Source organism: Falco punctatus, assembly GCF_963210335.1.
Source record: "Falco punctatus genome assembly, chromosome: 5".
NCBI classification, from domain to species: Eukaryota; Metazoa; Chordata; class Aves; order Falconiformes; family Falconidae; genus Falco; species Falco punctatus.
This window is the reverse complement of record NC_137584.1, coordinates 55,087,926-55,115,729: the sequence shown is the minus strand read 5'-3', so window position 1 is coordinate 55,115,729 and position 27,804 is coordinate 55,087,926. Positions and strand designations below refer to the sequence as shown.

Below are 27,804 nucleotides of genomic sequence, written 5' to 3'. Positions count from 1 at the left end.
GCTTTGGAGCAGCCTGGATATGGGAATATGTGGGTACAAAAAAATCTTCTCAAACCTCCCTCCCAACGAAGGTCAGAGGTAGCTGTATCCCCAAACTGCATTTTTGCAAAGGATTGTTTACCTTAAATGCCCCATACTGGTGCCAAGATTTCAGGCAGCTGACTTGGGTGATGCTGTGTGATGCCATGGCCCGTGAAGCACCTTGCAAACAGAACATACTTCCACAGTCCATGATTCCTGTATCATACAGCATTCTGAAAACAAGTGATATTTTCATACAGTACTTTAGCTCAGAGCAGGAAAAGAAGCTTTTCTTCCCCCTCCCCCACCCCCCCACCCCCCCTTTTCCTTCTCCCAGTAAGAGAAAAATCACCCTATTGAGATCAACTGGATACAGAAATTGCTCAGCAGGGAAAAATACAGGGAATTACAATCCCTGCTGGGAGGGGCAATTCCATTAGAGAGGACCTAACTTTCTTCTTCAGGAAGGAATATATATGATAAAAACAGACAGGCCACTGAGAACAGCAGCGCTGGGGAATTGCTCTGGGCACAGGATAGCTCTCCATCAGGAACTGGTCTCAGCAACTCTGCCCAGTGGAACTTGCACTTCCACCACCGCTTTGCAGACTTGCCATCTCTAAAGCTAAGCCCTTTAAAGACACCAGTTCCCGATACCACATCTTCCTTTCCCAGGCAACACACTACCAGCACTTATCGGCAAAACTTACCAACAGCATTTGCTTTGATGGCCCTTTGCCCTGTTAGTGTTTTACACATCTACTTTAAAATATCAATACCACTATTGCCAGCAGACAGTGATTTGTTCTGGCAGCATAATGCTCTGGAGCTCACGTATCTGGACCCATATTAGCTCTGCTTTTGAAGCAGAGCTCCTCAAGGAAGCAGTGAATTCAGTGCTTTCCCCCAAATCCTTTGTGGAAGATGAAGGAGGTCACAGTACACATCCATCTGTGGTCACAACCTCAGAAAACTCACGTGATACCAATGCTGTTGTTAACTGCTTCTTTCCAACCTAGCTGCACAATTTTCAGTAAGTAGTGGCATTTCATGGACTTTAAATCATAATGCTTTTTTGTTATTTAACTTCATTCATCTTTCTCTACTCCTACAAGCCTGACATTGCAACAGCCAAACTCTAGATTTTCCATCAAGGCCATTAAATAGATGGCCTACGAGTAATGAACTTTGGTTTGTTGGTGCTGTACTGTAATTTCGAAGTGCCAAGTATAGATCAGAGTCTGACTCCTCAGCATTTTTCAGGAGGTTCTATATTATTTTAACACCATACTTTTGTTATCCCTGGTAGGATGAGAGGTTACAGTCCAAACCCAGACTTCCCTGCAAATTGCTAGTTTATGTGCTTGCAGCCTCTTGTCAGAGGTTTCTCTGTGGAGTTCATCACTGCTAGTTCAAGAGACATCCACAGTCACCTGTTTATTCTTCTAGCAAATCTTCATCTGGACTAATTATCTAAAAAACACCCTCAAGGGTTTTCCAGGCAGCAAGTGCAGATCTTGGGCTGCAGATCTTGGGCAGATCTTGCCCTGCATATCACCAAACTGTGATCTTATAGCTGGTGGAAAAATGTCACCGATAGGGTGACTGGTGTGCAGGTTGTCCAGGTTGCTCTGACCCTCTGTGAGTGAAAAGGCAGCCTAGGTAGGAATGGCACAGCATCTCGGGCTTCAGACTCTACCCCTAGGATGTTGCCTGAATTTCAAGCAGACAGTTAAGGTTTGTTGTTTTGGCTTAGTTTTTGTTAAAATGATGTTTTAAAATGTTTTCCTCATGACTTCCTTGGAAGCAGCACAGTTCTGAGGTGCAGTTGTCACCTACTTGTTCTCATCCGAGGTGACACACACGCAGCACCCATAGTAGCCCCAGTCTTGTGTCATCCCGTTAAGTCTACTGCATCCCCTTTCCCACAGCATCTTTAACAAAGTAAACACTCAAGGTACTTCGGCACCCATTAAAAGCAAATCAGTACTATTAGCACCATAATGACTAATACTCATTAAGCACTACTCAGCGCAGTGGGAAGCATTCTGTAATGCATGTCCTCAGAAAGTTTTACAACCCTGGATAAGTAGAAAAAAACCAAAACAACAAACACCTCCTAAAAAGAGCCGATGTTAGAGGTCAGGTTAAACCATATTAAATTTGTGTTCTTTCCTATTCTGATTTACAAATTCCATAAGCTTTTTCTTTAGTACTCGGGAATTTTTCATCCAATAAATGGTTTCCTGACAAAGCATTTGATAACGTTGTACTTTTTGCCTTCCTTAAACACTTGTAGGCTGATTTTGTTAAGGACCTCATCAAAAGATCTTGTGTACGTATCTATAGGGCAAAGCCTAACCAGGAAAGACTGAGGACCAAGCTGAGGAAACTTCTCACTTCTCCCTTTAGGAATGACTACTGAAGGCCAGCCCAAATTTGGGGACCCCCAAAAAACCCCAGGTTTAGTTGCCAGATGAAAATATTCAAGGTGTCCTTGGCATCAAAGAGCAGCATGTCAGATAAGTGTAAGATTTTGCTTATTTACTTATATTCAGTACCTGCCGTGGTATTTTGAACACACCTTTCAAAAAATCAGTCTTGATCAGTCTTGCATGTGCATTCCTTTGGGGATCAGAGTTGCTGCATCCAGCGGACAACACAGCTTGGGGCAGAGTTCTTGCTAGAAACATCCCAAAATAATAGCACAGGAGTATTGCAGATATGATGATGCTGGTGCAGAGGAATCACGGCAAAAAGCACAAACGAACAAACATGAACTGGGAACAGCCCATTTCCTTCACCAGCACCTTCCCAATAGAACAGCAGAGATGAGGAGGCACAAAAGTAATTAAAAGACCAACACTCTTGGGCCCTTTGCAACCTTAAGGATGCTGTCAAGGCAAATATATTTATGCCTTCTTGAAATTTTGAATATGATTTAATAAAATAATGGACTTGTTAAGTGCTAAGTTTTTTGGAACGGTATATGCTTTGTTTTATAACAACTCATGAATAGCCAAACTGAATTATGCCTGTATATCTCAATTTCTTGATGTTGCTAAGATACCACTGCTTTGGTCTTCCTAATCCTTTTACAAGCCTTCCTAAGACATCCTGCCTCTGCCCCAATCCTCCTTAGGTTTTCACTCCAAACACACCCCTGCCAGAAAACAAGAACGTAACCGGGAAGTCAAGAAAAGTTCAGGGATCTGAGCACTTCTCTAGACTCATAAAAATCACTCCGCCAGACTACTGAATCCTCAAGATACAAACAAAACACAATATGCAGGCAAGTTCCTGTTCTTTTTCTCTCCCAAGGCTGTAAAACAACAGCAAAGATGGTTTTTCTGGCTGTAGAAAAGGCCAGCTTTAGAAGGCTATTCATAGAAGAGCAATTTCCAAAATTTGAGTCATCTGTACTGCGTGACAGTCAGCCACCATTTAGTGCCCAGAACAATGTGGCACAGTGTTGTTCAGCACAACCCTCCGCAGTCATGTCCAGTTTCTCAGACCTACAGTTGTTATATTTGTTTCTGCCCTTCTCTATAGCACAAGCTATAGAAAGATCCTTTCCTGTCTCCCCTACCTCATCCTCTCTCTTCAAATATTTTTCATACTTTCATTTAGTCCTGTGGTCTTTATGTAATATTTCTGGGTTTTCAAAGCTCTTCTAGTATATGTGCATGGTTTACAAAATATCCCTTTAGCCTTTTTATGCAGAGTTGTGTTTTCAAATGGATGACTCACAAACGCACACACCCCCTCCCCCTTTTTTTTTTTAAGAAAGAATTTCTACCGAAAATCCAGAGGAGGTGCAGTTTAGCTAGAGAATTTATATATATCTTATGTCTGGGGGAAAAGAGAAACTTGAGGTCAAACTTCCACTGTCCTGGCAATGTTCAGAAGTAAATTTGGGGGCAGCTAGGGGGAAGCAGGGGAGGTGACAGGAGGGTTGACTTGCAAGGAAATGCTTGGCTCAGTGGGCACTTGCCTGTTTCCAGGTGCAGTTCCATCACAAAATTAGAACTGTGGGATTAAAAAAAAATATCTCCCTGCAGCGTCTGCTGGAAAAAAACAAACTGAATTTTCTTCTTTACTGGGAAGAGCTATGCTGGGATCAAGGCTACAACTGGTTGAGAAGTTCATGGAAGTTACTGAATTGATGATGTCAAATTGCTCCATCACTGAATGCCTTTGACACTGAGTGAATAAAACGTTTGTTCCCACCCTAGAACTACTGACTTGCATAGCAATCATGTAGCCAACCTAAACGACCTTATTTGCAGAAAGAAAGTCGGCACAATGGGGTGGGCAGAACCTTAAAGCAGAGCTGGTTCTGCCCATACCGGCTCCAGGCAAAGGCTGGAGCAGGGGAACAGCTGCCAGTAGGAAAGGCAAGATCAGGATAAATTGTGCAGAGTTGCTTTAAAAAAAAAAAAACAAACTTGCCTCCTGTCTGAGCGAGTTGGTGTGGGTAGCATAGGGAAGATGCTGAAGGAGGTGAGTCTGGGTCCTGGAGAGGGACCTCAGTTTCTGAGGGCACCGCTGCAAGGGTGGCAAAGCCTGAGAAGTAGATTGCAGCGCTGTCTGCCTTCTCTGTGCTGGTTTGTGCAGCTCCCCCACTCTGTGAATCAGATACAAACCCCCGGCCACCCCTTGCAAAAAAAAGTGTTTGCTTCTCCTGTTAAGTTTCTGGAAGGACAGTAAGCAGTGCTTCACAGGGACAGTTTCAAAGGGACAGGGACACTACATGGTTAAGTAGAACAACCCAGCAGCATCTGGCAGGGTCTCAGTCCTTATGGACAGTCATGACCTGCCCCAAACAAAGGTGGTGGAAAACCTTTTGAAACAGCCCATCTTTCTAGGTAGCTGCTTGTTTAGTTTAGCATAAGGAGCAACAAAGAAAATATCTTACATATCTTACAGAATCATACTGATATCTTTCCCGAGTAAATCCCAAATAGCATATAATGCACTACCCTCAATTTATACAGCACTGAAAACAAATCTGTATATTTCAAAATGTATTTTATATTACGAATATTTTTAAAGAAATCCATACTCCTTAAAACAAGTTAGGAGAAGGTGATTTCTACACTTCATTAAAACATTCAGATATCAAAACTGTGAAAGAAACTTCCACAAAGACATAACAATGAAATTCTTCAGTCTTCTGAAGGCACCACAGACTTTAAAAAGACTCATCTGCCAAGCAACTATTAAGAGATACCCAGCTGGTTCTCTCCAGTAATCCAGCTGCATTTTTTCACTGTAGTCTCAGATTTTTCAGGTGTTCAAGGACATGACTATATTCCTATTTTCAACCAGACGAGCTTAAGTAACTACTACATCCCAGCCCAGCACATGCTGGCTGACCAAGCTGCAGAAGAGCCCTTTCCCTGACTAAAACTCAGGCATCAGAGAAGCATGCATCTATTCCTCTTGCAGCAGATGGTATTTAGAATTATTTCACCCTTTAGGTAAAAAACCTGCTTTTGCCTTAAGACTTGGAAATTCACGATGCCCTGTGCTTTTGTCTGGCCACTCAGGTGCCAGATTGCCCTTTTCCAGGGATGCCACCGTGGGGCTGCAGTAGGACAGTGGCTCACTGCTGCAGAGATAACCCCTCTCCCCCTAGAGCTTCAATGCTTGCGGTTCCCTGCTTGGGAGTTTACAAATTAATAGAAACAATGCACATCAGAGACAAATCCTTTCATTTCATTCTCTGTTTAAAGTTCTTATTTTATTGTTGTAAATACCGATTTGCTGAAGACATCAAAACTTAAGGCTGACACAGGATAAGTAAGCCTCAACTTGTTTTTGTCATCTTACAAAGACAGTTTAAATCTACTTTTTAATAGACATTTCTAATCCTCCAAGCTTCTTCAGTCTAAATCTCCCTGACAACACAGTGGCTTGTCTCCAAGATTATATTTAGTCTTTATCTGGTTGAAGAAGAGCTGTCAGGGAATACCGTATCAGACAGTGAGGCTTCTCCCTATTTCAGTGACACACTGTGGCAGAGAAGTTTCGAAGAACACAGGATAGGAAGCTGTAATTCTTCCCTTGTGCTGGCCTCTGGGAACCTAGCTTTGGTATTCAGTTCCCTCTGCAGAGGGACCATCCAGGTGTATGTGAGGGGAGAGGGGGAGAGAGGAAGAGTGGGTGGGTGGGAGGGAGCCAACACAGAGCAGATGGCAAGGAATATATTTATCTATCCTCTCTGCAAGTTGCGGGCTGCTGATGTTCTCCTTTAGAGCAGAAAGGATCCTCTCCTTGTCCCTGCTTACCTCCTTTGGATGAAGGTCCACTCAGTGGGCAGGGCTCAGAAGCAGCTGAAGCTGACACTGAGGAACTCACTGTGGATCTTGAGTGTAGCCAAGTCCTCCCTCCTAAACTGCAAGCTTGGCAGTTTCAGTAATAGCTCCAGCACATTTTCCTTTTTTGAATAAAGGCAGGAAGGTATATTACCATCTATACTTCCTGGATTATTCAGTTTGCCTTCTCCTTCCCACCCTTGTTACCTCTTAAGATTTCAGTCTGCATTACCAAAGACCAAACATGATCTGCATAAACATTAAATCAAGGAAAAACATAATCGTAAGTCAGTCCAGGATGAATCCTGAGGAACTTGGTGAGGTGGGGGTGAACAACGCTGCTAGCAACTTCCAATTTGTTTTTTATTTTTACCGTTTTCCACCCACTTTTTGCAAGATGTATTTTAAAATGTGACGTTAATATAAACAAAGCTGTGATCTTATTAACCTTCTTGCACTTACAAGCCTTTTAATCTGGGTTGGTTTTCTTCTTCAATCAGAAAAATCTATTTTATCAGCACTAGCAAAGAAGTGCTGTGTTCATGGACAGAGACGTGATTATTAAAGAGCAGACACTTACAGCGAGTATTTCTTCTTTAGAATATTCTTGCAAATATAGAATCATAGAATAGTTTGGGTTGAAAGGGACCTTTAAAGTTCAACCAGGCCACCCTCCCTGCAATAAGAAAGGACATCTTCAACTAGATCAGGTTGCTCAGAGCCCTGTTCAACCTGACCTTGAACACTTCCAGGGATGGGGTATCTACCACCTCTCTGGGCAACCTATTCCAATGTTTTACCACACTCATCATAAAAGAAATATTCCTTACATCCAATCTAAATCTACCCTTTTAGTTTAAAACCATTAACCTTGTCCTATCACAACAAGCCCTGCTAAATGTTTCTCTCCATCCTTCTTATAGGCTCCCTTTAGGCACTGGAAGGCTGCAATAAGGTCTCACCGGTCTTCTCCAGGCTGAACAACCCCAACTCTCTCAGCCTTTCCTCATATGAGAGGTGCTCCAGCCCTCTGATTATTTTTGTGGCCCTCCTCTGGACCCATACCATATCAAAAACTGCGATGCATTCCCTAACCCCAAGTACCTTTCTGGTATTTCAAGTAGTTTCTGATATTTGGAATAGGAGCAAAATGAATCACTGCAGCTGTGTTCAAGCCTAGAAATTCAAAATAGCCAACGGGAAAAGCAGAGCCACTTGTATAAATAGCAAATTACAACATCGTTTGGTGCTCTCGTGATGTTCCACTTAAGGCAATACAACATGCCTTTCGAAAATGAACATTTTGTTATTCTTTCTGGTTATTTCTGGGTTTGCAGAGTTCCTTAACATTGTGCAAACACTTGGCTTCCTTTATTATTGAACATGTTCAGGACACACAAAAAACTAAATAAATGCCTTATCTGCATTCTTAAGCTACAGAAACTTTTGCAGCTTCAGGGGCACCATCAGAGACACGTACAAGGTCAAAGATGCCTGAAAGTTGATCACTTTCAGATATTTATTCTTGCAACTCTATGTTGCAATAGCATCTAGAATGGCTCTGCAGGTTGGCACCTCATCAGGGAATAATTACTCCTCACTCCACAATAGCTTTGGGTGAGAGATTTGGACTTAATTGCAAACCGAAAAGGAAAGCTGCATGGTGTGCACTTAAGCACCACTTTGCACTGTAGGTATCATAAGAAACAGAGAGCCATCAGCTGTTGATATCCAGCAAGATCTCTGCTCTTCCCTCTCTCACCAACCTTCTAACCCTGAAAGCATCAAATAGGTTCAGCTAGGACTAAACAAGAACAAAACAAGTCATCGCTTCCAAACACGATACCCAGTAACACAGTCCTTGAAACATCCCAAACCAGCAGTCAAGTATGAGGGTACTCAATCTTTCAAACTTCACTAACAGATTATGTCATTACCCCCTTCCCACCACCTTTTGACCCCTTACTTCCCAAGATAAAATTTTTTTTCATGGTTTCAAACTAGTTTTGACACCCAAAATCCAGCCCATGCATCAGACATCAAGCATGTTTGCCAACTGCACACATACAGTGTGTGCGGGTGACTGAAGAAGGCTCTTAGGTATGACATTAGTTTGTGAATATTGTATACCCTGCTGATTATCAAAAACCATTTCCAAAGGAGGAGGTGGAGGGGGAGGAGTGCCTTTAAAAAGCTGCCTACCCCTGTGATTTTCAGCTCTTTGGAAAAGCAAGAAAGAATAGAGAAGCACCCCTGGTGTGTGGTTAAGATCACTACAAAGGAGCTATTCTTACCAGGTTCCTTCAGTAAAACGAAGGGTGCTTTGCATTTTTTGGCCTTGCTAATCTGACAGATATTGATGGATAATTTGGAACAGCCAAAATCTTTGTTCTAAAACCACACATGTTACATCCAGATGTTTCACTGGGTTCTTAATAGATATTAAAACTTTCTTTAAATACTTGGAAATTGCATTTTATACATTTAAGAGTGTAGGCATGCAGGGGAAGGGAAAAGGTAGAGAGGGGCTCCATTAAGAGCAGCTTGAAAAGGAGTATTTATGCTCTCCAACATGGACTTTCTAAATACAAAACTCCCCAACCCTTTGTTTCTGCCTTATCGAGTTTGAAAATTGGTAGCACCAAGATTCTTAATTAGGGCCTTGCAGGCTGGTGTCTCCAACAGGTACAGGAGCTTGTGTGTGAATACTCACTCCAGTGCCAACTCCCCCCCACCACCACCACCACCACACAGCTGGACCAGCGGCAGCAGCAGCCACGCAGCCTGCTGGAACCAGCCAGCCCCCATCAGTGTACCCAGGTGGAGACATCCCTGTGACTTCTGACAGCTGGCCCTTCATCTCTTCCAGAGGTGATGGACTCCAGCATCCCCCCTCCACTGGGATTCAAGATAGGAAGAAATCTTTCATCTGAGAGCACACGGGCGAGGCACCCCCATGCCATAAGCAAACTCTGAGTAGATCATGAATGAAAGCAAGCAATGCACACACGGCTCTCAGCAGCGCTCTTCTCCCTGACAGTGCCCACACCACTACCACTGGAGAGCATCTGAACAGGCACATGACTCTGAAAATACAAAGCCAACTCCACATGGGAAATAAAGACACGCAGGCAGATCAGACACAGAATGACAACAGAGGCAGCAGGCTGCAGCAGATGTCTGGGAAATAGAATGCATTGCAACTCACAGAATTTCTAAGTCATTCAAAACTGTTGCACTGGCCTGATTCTCAGCAGCTCCAGGCGGACGAAGTTTTATGTAGTGGCTATTCTGCTTTGCAGTCACTGCGGGCTAAACTTGGTAAAAGAGGGTATTCATCCCTTTATAAGGTAAATAGGCAATCAGTAAATACACCGTTTAACCCCAAGATGAGCAATATCCTTCAACTTGGTAAACTTTTTAACAGAGAACCCTCCTAGCAGAAAACCGAATTGAAATGCGTATGAAATGTGACAAGTACTAAGCATGAACAGAATTTCTGATCTGCCAGGAGTCAGAGCTGAAGATCTGCTGCTGAAGTGCTGCCTTTTCTTCCCCAGCATGTCAGTGGAATCCGTCAGTCACTGACAGAAGCAGGTATGAGGTATTGCAACAGAGAACAGGATCTTGTCTTTGGCAAGTAGGATCAAGCCATTCCTCTGCACCTGTTTGCAATGGTGTAAAGAGTTTGTTAAACATTAAGGTCAGGAAACTTCTGAAGTCAGTTTTAGACAATTCACTGGTGAGAAAGCTACTTAGCCAAAATGCTGACTGCTCCTCTAGTTTAGAGTGGTGTAGTCAAGAAACAAATAACAAAAAAAAGGCATTAGCATCACTAGTGCCAGCCTTACTGCGGCTGGTAGTGGCCCAAAGCAGATCTGATGGTTAACAAGTAAGGATAAATGGAGTCCCAGCCTCGCTCTCAGCACAAAGGCAGCCACAGGAACACAGTAGCTGGGATGTCAACACACAGTCTATACTGCAACTTAATCTGAATTCCCCTTTCAATATCAGAGATGTTTTCCACTTTACAGTCATGTAGTTTCACAGGACTTGTTTTTCCTCCGTTGCTTTCAGAATCCAAATACAGCAGCACAAATCTCCTGCCTGCACCGTCTATTCCCATCCCTCAAGTTTCACGCTATGCCAAATGAAAGCCCGTCACAGTCTACCCTCAGCACCCACTGTCACCAGCCACACAGAGCAAAGCAGCCTTTCCTCCTGAGACTGGGCTCACACAGGTAGGAATGCAAGATCCAGGAGCATTTTCATTAACCATGTGAAGTGCAGCACAGCTGCAGGACATGACGTCCCTCTGGGCTGATTAGCCAGCAGAGCTGAAATTCTCTGGAGTTGTTCAGAGAAATTTCATTCTTTTACATAAAGGCAAAGACAACAGCAGTACTTGTAAAGATGGATTCTGAAAAAAGGAACTACTAGAAAAAGGTACTCTTTTAAAGATCTTTATTTTGGTTGTACGGTTACAGTTCTAAAGTTCATTTATGCTTATTGTTAGTTTGTTCCCAAATAGTATTTCATAACTCAGCCTGTAAACAGTGCATTTTCTATCAGTCTGGTGTACAAGAACTTAATAAAATAGAGATTAAGTGACTTTTTCATCTGCACACTTTCCAGAATAGTTCACCAAGATCAATTAAAAAGGCAAATAGATTAATTGGCAAAAAAGTGTTGTTACATTTTTAATATATTAGTACAAAATGGCACAAAAGGAAAAAGCTTGTTTTAAAGGCTATAAGCATCAAACATCTTAAACAGTTTGAATCAGTTCAACCGATTTCAACTTAATTTCAAATACTACTGTTGAACCTGGAATGGCTCATCATCTTCTTTTCTTCAGCTCTATGAAAAACCTCACATACAACTTTGGACCTGTTCGTGGTAACTGAATCACAGCAGTTTCAGAACAGTGACATTCAAGTGCAGTTCGGAAGTTGGGAATTTCTATTCTTCCCAGTGAATCTAAGAATTCATAGGCTAGAGCTTACTTTCATCTAGTCAAGCTCATTGATGCACACTTCAGATGCAAAGATACCAGACGTGTGCACATAAAACACAGTATTTCTTAATGAAATAACTGAAACAAAAAATCCACATAATTACATCATCCACCCTACCCACCTTTGCCAGAGGCTTCCAGACATAACCATACTCAATGCCAGATAATGAGATATATGAAGTATCTAAAAGATTTCAGGCAAACTGAAGGCTTCATTCAAAGGCCTCAGTTATAAAAGAGAGATCACACTAACTTCAGCAATCTACATTTTATTTTTGAACCACCCGTATCAAATAGGCAGGTGAGTGGGATGGAAGGGAAAGAGATAGAGACACATTTTTAACTTAAAAATAAATTCTGAGATGTGAATTCATTGCCTTAAGCAACAATTCCGGAGTTTATTTTGGCAGCAACATTTAGCAACATCACAAAAGATAATGACCTGACCCATCAAAACAATTTATCAGGATTTTGATTAGCCCCTAAACCTTAAGAAGTTTTTTTATGTTTAAGTTAACGGAACAGTTTCTGACCTTGACTGTTTTTTCTGGTAGACAGCACCCACATCCAAGAGGGCAGGCAGTTATACTGACAGTAGTACTGAGAATGTTACTTCTCAGGTTAAAACAAAAAGTCTTATAGAAAAAGTGTGACAAAGTACAGAACCATTATGTTACTCAGCTTCACACTGAGCAAACAATGACTAGGAATTTCCTTTCATAATTTAAATACCAGTTACAACACTTTTGCCAGAGGCTTGTTTTGTAGAAAACCATATGATGATTCCAAGAAGTAATACTCCAACAACAAGTATAATAATGAGGATGCACATCTTCTTTCGGGACCTTTGCTGCCAATAGAGAAAACAACAAGTTGATTGGAAACTGCACCACCACATCAGAAGAATAGTCAAATGCTTTTATGGTGCTCCTGGTTGCATAATCTAAATAAATCGTGTCCTTACTAACAAGTCATATGAATTTGTTCAAGAGAAAGAGCAAAGTTATCCACAACTTACTCTTATAGATATATTATTCAACAGAGTGTTTTCAGTGGTATTTTCTGGCATACATAACAAAATAATGAAAGAGAACACAGTAACATAACAAATGAATGTAATTAGAACACTGGGGGAAAGAAAACATGAGAGCAGGTAACCACATACAAAGAAGAATGGACAATCTATCTGCACAGTGGTGGAGGTAGAAATAGCCTGCTACAACATATTTAAGGAGTATTAATGTATATACAGAAGACAACGGACTACAATTTCAGACTTCTGAAAGATTGACTTCGCATCTATTCACAGAGTTGTTTTAAAGTTGTTTTTGTCAAGTTTCTTATGCACAACTTAAAAAACCCAAAAAGACCTGACTAAAGACCAAATGTTTACAACATTAAAGTGCAAGTTATGAGCATGTCCAGAAATTTCACATCTCCCATACAGATTTTTAACTTGAGATACCAGAGCATGCAGGACATGCAGCAGTTTATCATTTGTTATCTGATGAATACAGAATCTGAAAGTTTCCTTTACAGCAGGAAAGGGAATTACCATTGGTTTTATCAGGCTTTTGCTGATAGCCAAGGGATAACAACACTCAAGTCTTGCGATACTAGGCCACAGCTCCAGAAGCAAAGCCAGGCTCTACTCTATTTGGCAGAGGTTCTTCTGCCTGGGTGTTTTAGAGGTTTCTGGGTTCCCCCCCCCTCCGTTTTTCATTAGAGCTGCCTTTTCTCTGCCCAGTACCACCCAGACTACCAAGATTCTTAACTATTCTTCTAGCTTTAGTATTTCACTGCCATTTCTCCCATTCAGGCTAAGACTTCTTCATGTCATCGTTTTACTTGCTAGAACTCAATCCATTTGCTGAAGTACCTTCTTTTTTTAAACCTCTGGTCAGTTGTCTCCTTGCACTCCCAGTCTCCTCCTTTTTCATCCTGGAGACCACCTCCTGTCAAGACTGCACTGAAGTCAAACATTTCCCCTGTAACACTACTTAAGCAAGGTACTGGACTAAAGACATAGTGATTTTATTTTCTCATACAACTGATCATTACTTCTACAAGTGCCAAAGCGGCAGTGGTAAAGCGGGCAAGAAGAGGAGTGGAGCCTGGCTTTGCTCTGCTGTGTGAATGCACCCCACACAGCAATGAGTGGTGTATACCTCATCCAGGCACAAAGAGGAGCTGTGAGGGTACCAACCACGTGCAGCCTCACCCCACCAGCGCGTCTGGGCCAGCCTCTAATGCTTCCTTGGGAGGGTCAGACCATACAGATATAATAGTGGCTGAAACTAAGTCTACTGAAAGTGGAAATGATTCTTCAGTGTCTTGGAACAAGGGTGAGTTTTCAAGCAAAGGAAAGTTCAAATCTGAAGCAGACTACACAATCCCTTTAAACACAGGCCAGTTCTGCAGAGTGTTTGGTCTCTGCTGCAAGACCCACTAAACAGAAGCTTGTCAAAAGTCTCGATAACCTTCCTTTGAGATCAGAAGATATTGATCCTTTCCTCTTTGAGATAAAGCGTGAGGTTTTTCATTTTAAATTTCATCCAGAAAACTAACATCTTCCTCAAAATTTTGGCTGCTACTGTTTTGTTTTTTTTCCAGAACTCTGTCAGTATCAAAATAGGAGCTATCAACCCTCAACCATACATACTTAATGTGCCAATTCAATTAGTGCCACCTAGAACACAGTTCAAGGATGCATCCACCCCTTTCCCTCTCCCACTTCTGAAATCAGCAGGAAATCCTTCAGACATTTTGTCATTGATTTACTGTCCTGTCTACACATAAGAGGATTTAAAAAAAAAAAAAAAAAGTCTAAGGACTAACTGACTGAAGAGGGAAGATTTACTACTAATAAGATTATTTCTAATGAGTTTCAAAAATGTTATAAGGAAGTGGCATTTATATATATATTTGTATATATAAAGAAGTGGTATTTAAAAGGTTTTTTTTTAAAGTTTGAGAGTCTGAAATATGTTTTTTGCATTAGGGTAGCAATTAACAGAAGCTGGATACACAGCTTTGAGAATATTTTAGACAGCAAAAATTGTTGCTAACTAGCAGCATCCTCAGAAGACTTTCTTGCCTATCTTCCCTATTACTCCACTGATCTTTCGAGAGTTGCCTTCCATATACAGGAACCTTTTACCTCTTGAGCTGTAAAAGGAGGGGTTGGTTTGTTTGTGGTTTTGTGGTTTTTTGGTTTTGGTTGTTTTTTTTTTAATAAAGGTATAACTCCAGGTGCTCTGAAACAGCCTGGCTAGTATCACAGGAAACCTGAAGCTTTCAGAGGTCACTGACTTTTGTTTTATAGTGACCTAGAAATACCATCATAGCCTAACATAAACCTTTAAGTAAGTCTCCAAGCCTTGAGGAATTTAAAAAGCAAAATCTGAACTCTGTAGGAAAATGGAAGCCATGACTACTGAGAAAGGACAGTTACGCAAAACTGGCAGTCAGCATTGACATTACCTGGTAGTTTGCTGCTCTTGACAGCTGCTGGTTTGCTTGCTGCACATGTACCTCTGCATTTTCCACGTTGGCTTCTATGCTGTCTTTAAGAGGAAAAATTTCAAGTTTTGATTAGTTATAACCTAGCCAAAGGTTTGTCATGCATATTCAAAGGTTTGAAAGCATATGTAATAGCTGCTGCCCAAGTGCTGGTGTCCTCATCAACACCCAAAGTTTTATACCTTGTATTATGGAAGTTTGACCTGTCCTGTACTTATGCCTGAGTTCATTTCAGAACCGTGCAGACAATAAGTGGCTGAATTCATGTCAGTAGCAGCTCCCCTGTTCTAGATGCAGAGCTGAACCTTAGATACCAACTGGTGTAGAAACTTTCATTATTTCTGATGTTTTGTTTTTTTTCAACTTGTCCTTCATCTTGCTACTGACGACCCTCTGCTCAGATTAAAATAGTCCTAAGACCTATGAAATCTGAGGAAACAGACACACAAAACACCCTAACAGGCATGACTATGCTTTGGTATTCTATCATACTGACACAACTTTTTATTTTTTTTCCTTGGAAAAATATAAACAGATTACAAGCTAAGATAATAGAAAAAGCCCTGAAAACATATGCTGGACATAAGACAACAGCATGGCTTAGCAGCAGACTTAGAAAATGTATTTTCCAAACACATTTCCTTAAAAGAATAAACCTGTCTGCTTGAAGGGCAAAGTAGGAACCTTTGTTGAATTTGCACACTTATATCATTAGTCGTTACAGTAAAACTCCCCACATGAACTCCAAGTTTATGTACAAACAGTTAAAATCCCTGCTTTTAAAGATGCTTTATACACATGAAAAGCTACTTTTTAAACCCACTTTATTAATGTATTCCCATTCATCTCAGCCAGTTTATTAGGTTGCACCTGATTTGCTTTAGCACTGGTATTATCATTAGAGGAATTTTTCCAGAAAAAGAAAGTTCTACGTTGCTGCTCTCCAGAGAAAGAGAACAAAAAAGTTTCAGAGAATATTTGAATTGGACTTACCTATCACATCACCTTGTTCATGAATCATCATGCCTAGATCTTTAAAAATTTCATTGATGTCCATAATATCTGCCTGCAAGGAAAAAAAATCATTGCATTAATTGACATAATATATTCTACCATCTCTGTACATTTAGATACAAATACTCCTACTCCTCCTCCCAAGTATGTATCCATGACTCTACACTACAGGGTAAAAAAAAACCCACTTTAATATGTTTATTTGGAAGGCCTTTTAGGTACTACAAGACCAAGTTTATCATAATCAAACTAACTGAAGATGAGTATGTGCACAAAGTACACTTCACATCACATGACAAACAGGACCTCTCATTGCCGAGGGCTTGTCTACACACATACCTGTATTAATTTAACTGAAGGGAAAGGCTCAGGCCAGCTTTGCTTAAAAGCTACCCGTTTAAGCCAAATTAATAAAAGCATGTGCAGAAAGTACTGTGCACCTATTAAAGACATGGAAATTTCATAAACATAACAGTTTACACAAATTACCTCCATAACAGGGTCAGGCTATTGCACCTGTATTACATTATCCTATTACCATCTGGTTATGGTGAAGTGACAGATGCCACGTTACCACTGTGCATATGATCTCTTCTTAACTGATAACTGATACACGCTTGGTTTGATTCACTGTAAGTTAGAGTGTGGGTGGCAAGGGAAAGCTTATTGAAAAATTTATGCATAGAAAGGATTTTGTCACATGCATCAGCAAGACTTGCAGCATCTATCTTGTTCATAGTAGAGATGCGAGTTCCAGACTGGCTGGAAAAATTCATTTTGTCTTCAGAGAAGTCTCTTGATGTCAGTATTTCATCACACATGACAATTTTTTGTGTAGTTTACATCTTGTTTTTAAACATTTTTAACTTTTTGACAAGCCCTTGATTGCTAAAGTTTGAATGAAACAGAGTATGTCTGTATTTCCAGAAGCATTTAAAAAAGCTGCTTACAAAATGAAGATGTTGAACAATACATTGAGAATAAATACCTGGGAGGAAAGGCATAATTCATTTATAGGCACTGTTAAAGTTACATAATATGACCACTATGTTGGAAAAAAATTATATGTAGTTTTTCTTGCAATCATATGAAGACTTTCTTATTGCACAACTGAACTAGTTAAGTTAAACACAGTATCAAAACATGGCTTTGATGCAGTAGATTTCTAACGTACATTTCACATCTAAAGGCAATATTTGCAGTTTTGAAGGATAAACCACACCCACAGGCAAACCTTGTATCCTAGTTTCAGCGGGGATAGAGTTAGTTTTCTTCTCAGTAGCTGGTACAACGCCATTTTGGATTTAGTACGAGAATAACATTGATCACGCACTGATGTTGTTAGTAATGTTTATACTGAGTCAAGGACTTATCAGTTTCTTAGGCCCTGCCACTGAGAAGGCTTGAGGGGCACAAGAAACTGGGAGGCGATGCAGCCAAGACAGCTGACCCAAACTAGCCAAAGGGATATTCCATACCATAAAACGTCACACTCAGTATGTAAACTGGGGGGAACTGGCCAGGGCCTCACAATTGCTGCTTGGGGACTGGCTGGTCATCGGTCAGCAGATGGTGAGCAATCATATTGTGCATCACTTGTTTGTTGGGGTATTTTTCTTTTGGGTTTTATTCCTCTCTCCCTCTTTATCTTTTTCATTACAGTTATTATTATTATTATATTTCATTTTACTTCAATTATTAAATTGTTCTTATCTTAATCCACGAGTTTTACCTTTTCCCCCGATTCTCCTCCCCATCCCACCAGGGGAGGTGGGAAGCAAGTGAGCAGCTGCATGGTTCTTAGTTGGTGACTGGGATTAAACCACGACAAAACCCTAACTCCTCAAGATTAATGTCTGCAATTAGTGCTCATGCACCTATGAAATGTTTTTTCTTTGGAAATACTAAAAGCACGTTCTGCTGTAAAACCACAGGTGCTTACCTCAAGCTGCCTAATGGAAGATTCCCTCTCTTCAATAAGACGGAGGTCATCTTCTGTGATTTCTTCATCTTGCACTTGTACTTGCGGTTGACTATCAAAGGAAAAAAGAACAACCACGCAGAATCGAACAGACACAATGAGAAATAACTCAGAAAAATAAAATGACAATTAAGTAAATAGCACATACTTTACATAATTACTGGTTAAAAAAATGCATGTTTTTACCCTTGCCTGTCTAGCTAACAAGGAAGGTCTAACGGTCACGCCTTTGGTATAGGAAGCTGCTGCTGTAGCAGTGCTGCACATAGCACTGAGGTAAGTGGAAAATCCAAGTATGAATACAAGGGCAAAGTTTCTTCTGAATTATAAACTGCGAAGTTTATATCCATCTGAGGCAAAAGCCAGCTAGCCAACAAAACAATCTGGGACTGAGAAGCAGTTCTTGGAGAGTATGAAAGCAATGGGGTAAACACTGGACCCTTATTGCAACTTCAAAGTTTTACTCTATTCACAGGCTGGACTGCTTACTTAAATTTGGGTCTCAGAAAGCCCCAGTACAGGCTTACGGAAGCTTAAAGAGATGACTGAAGCTGAAGCATGGGGGGGGGCACGGAGATGATGTGAACTGTTCCTTTTTCTTCACAACTATCTCACCAAATCCTCTTCTCTACGCTTGCCTTATAGAAGAAAGCCTAACTGAACAACCTATCCCAATTCCCCCCAGAAAAAGGCAATTGATAAGACAAAAAAAAATAATCGTATCAACAGCTGGCTTCCCTGCAGGCCACTTCTTATTCTGAGCTAGGTAAAGACTTAACAAATTCAGCCTACCTGTCCCAAGAGACAAGTGTTCCCTCTTTGTGGCTATCTTCAGAAGCACCACCCTACATGATCAGTGTTTAAAAATATAATAAATTATTATGGTCCTGAAAGAAGCACCGTCAGCATTTCTGTAAGAAGTCAGTATTACAAGGTTTATAGTGACTTCAAACTGAAACATGATTTAACATGCTCTCATCCTGATTTTGCTTGATGCATGCACAAAGCTGAAATACAAGCAAAAACATTCAGCTCAGTAACTGCCTGCTAAAATTTACAAGTACAGCAATGTGTATTTGGCACAGAGCGAAAAGGCAAAATTGGTATGCTAACAAGGAAAAGCTCAACATCTCAAGCTCCCTCAGTACTTCCCTACTTTCATACTGCACAGAAATCTGGCAAGTGATTCTTTTCTGTAGGAAGAATCTGTTGTTATCTAAAGGTCCAGCAAAAGCATTTCAAAATCTATTAAAAATTGCTTTTGCAAGATTGTGACGTGAACCCAGGGGCAGTTCATGCCTTTGTGTGACAAAAGCAAGGAAAAGTAACAGTTCTCAGTGTGCTTGTGGCAGAGGGGGTGTTATTACAACTTCATTCAGCCTTTACTATAAAATCACATAGCACACTCGCTACACTATTTGGGGTCAGATATGAGCCTTTGTAAGCAGCATTGTGGGGGCAAGTTTGACATCAAACACCACCAACACCATTGTAAACAAAGTATAATGGCATATTTTCTGATACTTACAGATACCCTTGAGCTGGCTCTTACTCTGGCTACAAAGTCTTTTTCTTTCTCAGCAGCTTGCCTTTGAAGTCTTTGGAAATTTGTTAGTGCTGTGGTGAACTCCCCCACAAGACGGTCTTTCTGTATTTTTCTTTGACGCTATAAAAGAAAAAATTTTACCAAGTCAAATGAGCTCAGGCTTTTCAAGGCTCTGCCATTTCCACACTGCTCAATGCTAAGCCATTTTTTTTTTTTTCCTAAATATGTGTAAGGGAAGGCTGCCTACAAAACCATTTGCAACTGCATGGCCAAACCTTCCTTCCCTCTGAGATCACATAACTCTGCACAATTTAAGGCATTTAAAGAGGAAGCCAATGAATTTATTTTCATTTAACAGCTGGAAATGAGAAATGGGCAGGGACAAGAAAGCTTCTACCTTTCTTATTATCTGCTGATTTTAAAACCTGGATGCTAAAACATGCAAAGGTGACAAAATGAGGGGAAGGGCACAGAGAAGAAAGAACAGGGCATTCATTTCACATGTGTTTTACATAAACACTGGAAATATATTGAGCTGCATCCAGAAGCTGGTTTACATCCCCCTCAAGTACTTAAGAACTGGTATCAAAATACCCGTTTTAACCTTTCAGGGTTTGTCGGGGTTTTTTTTCTAAGATGTAGGGAAGGAAGGAGGAATACCAGGCACTCGGGAGAACATCCACCATATATCCCTAAATGCGTATGTTACATTAACTTTTCCTTCCAAATTTCTGATAGGCTATAGTTTGCCATTCATCAGTCTGTTATTTATGCATTTCATTGGGAGGTAGCTTTGATGAAGATGCTCATGATAAAAGGAGTAAAATTAAACAGTGAAATATCTCACCACCAACTTTTCAGCTCCAAGACGAAGAAGCAGATAAACCATAGAAAAAAAACCCAAATACACTTTGCCCAAACTAGAGGTTATATACAAAGACCAAGTTTTAACACCTCTGTTAGAAGTTTACCACTTGACAGAATGAACCCACATGGATCATGGCCTGCCATTTGAATTCAGTGTTTCAAGACAATTCATTTCCCTAAAAGCTCCTTGGTCACCACCCACAGGCCAGGCAAGCCGTTCGAGTGACAATAACCCGAATCTGTGTTTTCTAGGATCCTGTTGCTCTTTCCTTACTTAAGCAAAAGATAAGAAACCATAAGATAGTTTTTCTTTTATTTCTAGGATAGAAACCATAGGATGGCAGAGAGCAGTGTGCTAATAACAACAGCCACTTTGCATGTTACCTCCTGATGAGATTTTACACAGACCTATGAAAGAAGCAGTTTAAAGACTGCAAAAGTTGTTTTAAGAACAGCTCCTGTTCACTCCTCTTAAGAAAGAAAAAGCCTGTGGACAAGACATAGCACATAAACTGATCTGCGTGATGTATAACAGACCTACTGTGCATAATGAAATGATTCAGACAGTGAGGTAAACAGGTCTGACCACCTGCCCTGCAAGAGGCTTTGGCACACAATTCCTTGACCCTGGAAGTAGCCAGAGTGCCTGTGGAGTCAGACTTAACATCACTGCAACAGATTTACGAAGTGCCCAACTACCTGAAATCACAACCACACCACAATACCATTTCAGTCAAACTACCTCATTCCTGATACATAAAAACAAACTTTGGGACAAGTCTGGACTGCAACAAAACATTCTTATGTTTTAAGTGTCCCCATTGTACAAGTATGTTGACTAACTAAACAGCGCTTTGAAAGTCTGGTGAGCAGCACAAAAATAGGTATGCAGAACTGAAGTCACTCAGATACTCTACATAAGCCAACCTAATAGTCAAATAAAGCCATGTTCTTTGGTTTTATACCTGTTCACTTGTTGCTGGCAAAGATCCAAACTCTTTAATGTATTTGTCAGTTTCTTTGGCAAGTTGGTTGGTGTACTGCTGCTTCTGTTGCCTACAAACAAATAGAAAGTTTCATTAGAGATCACTGGGTTACTGTTTTTGAATTTCACCAATTCTCAGAAAAGCCCGAGTACTAAATGCTTTCTAAAGTGCACAAAGACATCTTATTCTGTTCTTCACTGTAAAGGTGTGTCATCATGGATTCCAGACAGGACAGATGCTAAAGTTTTGTTCCTCAGTGGGACAGCATCACTCCTCACCTTTTTTTTGTGTGTTTTTTGGGTTTTTTTTGAGGTTTCCTCTCTTTTCCTAATGTGCAGCAACAGGTTTCTAGTTATTACATATATCTAGACATGCTTTTCATAGTGCTGTTGAGACTGTCAATAGTTCAAAATATCTGGTCATTTTTTACCATTTATGGTTCAGAATAACTGTAAAAAAGACCAAGTTTTTTTGGTGTGGAAGAACATACATGGCTTGAATATAATTCTGCTACCACAGCCCATGAAATGTCAATTCCTGATAGCTACTGGGAAGCTTAATCAAAGAAATCTATATTTTCACACAACAGAATAGCTGCAAACTTAACAAATAACAAAGTTTTCAGCTAACAGCTTCAACACTGCTTTAAAAAAAGAAGCCTGATCTTCAACAGCACTGCTATTTTGGGGTTTTTTTTGTCTCTCTGCTTCTGATGTTATCACACACTCTACCTTTATATTTTTTCCTGGAGGAACTCAAATTCTTTACCTGCTTTTGCATCCTGCTCTCCCATGTATATAAAAAGGTTTTATCTAGAAAGCTATTAGCACCAACCAACATCAATATTTAAAATAATCAAATAACTCTTCAGATACATACCAACATCAAAGGAAAGCCCAAATATTCAGACAAGTGAAAAAGGGACAGATGAAAAATCAGGGAAGCTTACCATATTTATTACTTCCATAAAGGGACTGGAATGTGTCCTTTGCAACAGTTTCTATCCTGTTTAGCTGTGAATTTATGCCTAGATCCTGTCTGTATGCAATGTATGTATTGCATAAACTGTCTATGTTGATCTTCACCTATTCACAGACTCCAGCAGGATATCCACTGTGGATTGTGCCTGGTGAATGTTACGGGCCCTGAGCTCAGGCTATTGTAAAGCAATTTGGCTGTTCATATAAAACGAATGTGATGCCTTTGGTCCAATATACACCTACTACTATTCAACAGCCACAGTGTGGCATCAACCACATTGAAAACTGCCAACTTTCTCACCCACAGGATTAACACAACACATTGCTTATGTGCACTTATGATGCTGAGATTAATGTGGTCAAGGGGTTTAAAGGAACACATCATACCAGTTCATTGGACCGTGCAGAGAAGTGGAAAGCAGCTGACTGTCTCTGCCAGCGGTGCATTAATGGCAGTCCGCCTTCAAGTGACGGAACAGCATTCTGCCTTTGAGCTTGATTTCACTTCTGCTACTTTAGTATTTCTGGTACATGTTTATTCTAGAATGTCATCCCTTACTGTAGCTTTCATCACTAAAAAGACATTTCAAAAGACTTGCCCAGTATCACATCTCACCAAAAAATCCAATATATTCATTACCTTGTGAAACTTACACAGCTAGATTTGAAGAGCTGACTGGAGTGGAAGGGTGCCGGCGTTTGTTTTTTAAACAATAAAATTGCTTTCTGGTCCTGACACTTTCCTTTTCCTGATATATAGCATAGATTTTATGGATGCGTTAATATGGCAGGCAATGCACATGGGCAAACCAGCTGACTAGTTTACAGACTATCCAACATTAATTTTAAAAAGTGCATCTCAACATTTAAGTTTCAAGTATTTCTCTATACTTACCTTTCTCAGCAAGATCAAGCACTCTGCCTAACAAAAAAAATACCTCATCACCTACCAGGAGATTGTTTACAATGCAATGAAATTAAACATTGTCATGTGAAGTACTCACAGCTGTTGCCTCAACTCAGGTGTGTCTTGTGGTGTTCCAAGCTGATGTAGTATTCTTTGTATTTCAGCAGCTGTTTGTGAAGAGGAAGAGAAATTTTAAAGGGGCACAGACAATTTCCGCTTTATTTTTATGCATTTTTGCTTGACCATTCTGAAGCCACAAGAGTTGACTGAAAAGTCTTGAGTAGCAGTTTCTACCTACTACAAAGAATCCCCTTAAAAAGTGTCAGACCAACTAGTGAATGGATTTTGCCACATCAAAGACAAAGCCCAGGGTTTCTTGTAAAGGACGGGAATGTATTCATGTGTCTAGGTAGAAACAGGCAATTTAAAGATCAGTTAATAGTTTCACTATAAGTATAAATCAGGCCTTTTAATATTAATTTTTAAAATAAGCAGCACAATTCTCATTCTGGTTTAATTATATTTTATGCATATCATTTTGGAAAGCCATATGAAAGACGGCCATGACATTATCATACATAAATATTTCAGAACCAGTGCATTAATAAAGAGCAACAAAGCATTAACGGGCTTACAGTACCTTAAAAAAACCCTCAACAAACTCCGAAGTCCAGGTTTAAATTGTAACTTTGAGATCCTTAGATTTCTAAATGTGGGATACAAACCACTGGTGATTTTAAAGTGTATTTCACATAATACACTAGTTTTGAACGGCAGGAAGTGACACATCTGAGCCTTATTTTCAGCTTAATTATTTTACATGTCACATGGGAAAGCAAGAAGAAAAATGGACACACACTTCAAGGTTATGCAGTTTATCACACTGCAGAACTCGTATCCTCAACACACTTTATCTCAGCTTAACACCCCCACAACTCCTACAATGAAAGAATACATATGCAAAACAACTTACTTTTGCTCAACCTCAGCTAGGAGTAGGCTGGTCTTTGCTGTATTTCTGTGGCCCTCCCCAGGCAGACTGGTGTACCACACAGTCAGTAGAAAATATATAACATGACAGTACATGGGATCCTCACTTTACTACCACGCTATATTTTTTTTTTTCTAAATACAGTCAGAATTGCAACAAAAAGCATCTCCAAGTAATCAAGAAAACCATTTAAAAAACAGGTATTTTTTCATATACTATGGAAGAGATCTGTAACAGACGGACCTTCAGTTACAAGAAGAGTGTTACCTGTGACTTACATCACCCAGTTAGTTAAAACTGGAATTCCTTAGAAAATTTTTAGTAGTAATATTAATTCTAATCTTTGTTTCATAACAAGTCACCGGTAGATTAGATTATATTGGATTTTCTACACTGCTTTACATAACATCCCAGTGTCAGCAACTATTATAGGCAATTCTTTCTGTTAACACCCAGGTAATGAAGGCATCAAAAAAAGGGGAAGTTAGTACCTAAGTTTTGTATGAGGTAAAAATCAAATGCTTCAAGGCGGAAGCCTTTGAGGGAACTGAGTGGACATAAGTTACTGAAAGAATTACTGAGGGGAATATCACTGTAAGATGTGTTTCACGCAGCTTGTATCTCAATTGAGCTGAAAAACAGCAAAACATAAGTGAAAATTTTTGAATTTTGGCTACAGTTCCCACCTGCAGCCGAGCACCAGCCAATTCCTGCCTGGCCCACCGTGCTTTGTCTGGGCAACTGGAGCTGGTCACACCAACTGACAAATACCGACTTTGGATAATTAAGCCTTTGTTTTATGTTCAGTGTAATGCATTCTTTTAAAACAAAGAAAAAAATAACTGGCAGGTGTTAACTCCAACAGTGTGAAGTTTTAATACCTCTAAAACTGATCGCAAATTATCCTTTATTTGTTCCAAGGCACTCTCCCTTCTAATTCAAGAGCCAAGGAGCTCAGTGATCCTGTATGTACTGTTACAGGGAGAAAAAAACCCCACCAACAAACAAACACCAACACCAGAACAAAACTGCAAGCACTCTGTTAACAGTTGTTTTGCAGACTGAGGAAGTACCCGTGTGTCCTACCGCCACCTAGAGATGCCTTATTTAACTGCAAATAAAGAAAATGCAGGTTTGTTTTAAAAAAAAGGCTCTCACTTGAAAACTTCTCTGAAACAAAGCCTATACTTAGAATATTTACATTCCAAGTTAATTAGATATCTATCCTAATTCTAAAACTGACACAAGTAGATAATTGAGGGGAAATTAAAAGCCAGCACTGCATAGCTGGTCAGCTACACAATTCTGGGCAGAGGAAAGTTTATCCCAGTTCAGGTCTTGTAATTTAAGAATTCAGCACAAAATTAAAACACATTTTACCAAGGAGTCTAAGTATGCATCAAAACAGCAAAGCGCTAACAGGCTTTCAAATCTCAAGGGGAAAAAAATAAAGTAAAAAAAAAGCAAGGACTGAACTGACATCAATTTTTCTATGCTTCCTGTAATTTAGCATTTTCCACCTTAACCTTTCCCAATAAGGTTATTATTCAGAAAAAAATAGCATTTGTATTTTCAAATTTTTGTTCATATGAAGTATACTGCATTCAAAAGTGAAATATTGCTTATTCAAGAATGCAAACAGAAAAGAGGCGAAGCGGTAAATTTTGGCCAACAGTCTTCAGCAGCACTCCTGAGACTGTCTTCATAAAAATGCCAGAAGCAAGTTGGTAGGACCAGTATAACACAGGAAGCAGAGAAGCTGACCTTCCCGAAATCTTGATTTACAGTTGATGTGTTAAAGAAATCCATCCTTTGTACTCCATAATAATAATATAAACATGCTGGAGTGCATACAGGCTTAAAAATGTATTTCTTTATAGTCTTCTAATTCTTTTGGTTTGGCTTGGTTTTTTACAGATTTCTCACTGTGGCTACTACTCATTCAGACATTTGATATAATATTATACATATAATCACGAAACCACCTAAACCACAGACAATGGACACTTAAGATTCAGCAAGACAGATTTCTGGGCCATCTTGTCTAGACCATGTTTTTTCCAAGGAAGGTTAGACCAGATGATCATTGAGGCCCCTTCCAACCTGGCAGTCTATGATTCCATGACTCGTCCAGACTCATGAACTTGTACAGCTTTACTGATAAACAAAATTTAAAATAGGCTTTAAGATATTACCACCTGGATCACAGAGGTAAAGTGTCTTGTTTCCTCACCTGTAGACACAGAGATCTTACAGAACTTGACCGAAACCAAGAACTGGCTTCAAAACTTCTCAGATGAAAAGTCAGTATCACTTCCTCTCCTCAAGGGAAAAGCAGGATAGCCTTAGCCTCTCCTCCTGAAGGTCAGAGTGTAGAAACACCTCTGCTGGTTCCTTCCACTGCTCCATTTGGGAAACAAGCAGGGAGAGGGCCTTGGCACTGAAGGAGGAGAGCAAAACTACTGGAAAACCTGGGATTACTTTTCATAAAACAAAGGCCCCTAAGTTCCTGCTTCACTGCTGATGGTGGAATTCATAAGGGTGCTGCCTCCCTCGTTTAACCAGCTTTTCACCCCTGTGCAGGGAGTCCAGGCTGGCACATCAAGGCACCTGGCAGCTGCTTTGGTACCTCTCAATCCATCAGTAATGCTCAAGTGTCCTGGAGAGCCAAAGTCTTAGGCCCAACTCACAAGGCCCTAGCTCTGCACTATAAACATACTGGTAACAGTCAGGGACCAAAGATCAGAGCACAGTTTCAACAGGTTCTTAGGTTACCTCACCCTTTAGTTTTCCCTTTCGCACTTCCTGATTCTTCCAGCTTCCTAAGGAGCTCTGAAAGACAGGAGTAATACAACTACCAGAGGTCCCTCCTGTCCTTCTGGGCATCACTAATCCTGCAACAGAGCCTGACTGGGCCTTGTGCACAATTTTAACACATTTCAGTGCAAAACCTGATACTTTAGCTCGGGTTCCTTGGATACAAACAGCTAACTGCTGGACTTTGCTCAGGAGCTGCAGAAGGGCACACATTGTGTGCACGTAGGCATTCTTCGCCAAAGTTACCAGGATACAGCAGTCTCTGTCACAGGCATGCAAACTCCTGTGGCCACTTCCACACTGGAGATCAGGGTAGATAAGGGGCCCTCAAACTGTTTAACCAGGGGTCGGCACGCGGATGCAGTGTCAGGCAGCCATCTGCGGCTGCTTGGTTCCCCCCCCCAACCCCTGGAGGGGGGGGTCTGTAAATACCGGGGGCCGGATTGAGGACCCTGGGGGGCCATATCCAGCCCGTGGGCTGTAGTTTGAGGACCCCCTGGGGTAGATGTTTGCATATAACGAAGCTCAACAAGTCTTCCAGGGCTTATCCTGCAAACCTGCAGGAGCAGCACCTTGCCAGCTGTGGGCTGGCAAGGAGCCAGCACAGAAGGCAAGTCCCCCGTGGGATCCGAGCAGGTGCAGGAAGCAGGGTGCATGATACCACGCAAGCAAAATGCATTTCCTCCAAGCAACTGCTGTCTCACATGTAAATGAAAAGAATCTCATTCTTTCCACCTAAAAATGAGTCTTGTATCATAAAGAAGCAATATAATGTCAGTAAGGCTTTTCACTTGTCTTTGTGAAATCTCTTTGTCTAGATCTCGTAATACAAAAC

At 40.6% G+C, this 27,804-nt stretch overlaps 1 protein-coding gene across 5 annotated transcripts in view; it reads right to left on the bottom strand.

Annotated features, from left to right (window-relative positions):
• Positions 1 to 10,788: 10,788 nt before the first annotated feature.
• The window catches only part of STX7 (syntaxin 7), a 33,277-nt gene continuing 16,261 nt past the window's right edge, over positions 10,789 to 27,804 (bottom strand). For 4 of the 5 annotated variants that reach the window (XM_080390364.1, XM_080390365.1, XM_080390366.1 and 1 more), the window contains 8 exons: positions 23,259 to 23,328; positions 21,254 to 21,344; positions 19,404 to 19,541; positions 18,668 to 18,720; positions 17,837 to 17,927; positions 15,874 to 15,946; positions 14,842 to 14,924; positions 10,789 to 12,208 (listed from right to left, as the gene is read on the bottom strand). In XM_080390364.1, coding sequence (XP_080246490.1) covers positions 12,083 to 12,208; positions 14,842 to 14,924; positions 15,874 to 15,946; positions 17,837 to 17,927; positions 18,668 to 18,720; positions 19,404 to 19,541; positions 21,254 to 21,344; positions 23,259 to 23,328 — 725 coding nt within the window. In that variant the 3' untranslated portion in view covers positions 10,789 to 12,082. The remainder of the gene's footprint in view (positions 12,209 to 14,841; positions 14,925 to 15,873; positions 15,947 to 17,836; positions 17,928 to 18,667; positions 18,721 to 19,403; positions 19,542 to 21,253; positions 21,345 to 23,258; positions 23,329 to 27,804) is intronic. The other variant, XM_080390368.1, reaches the window with a different exon arrangement.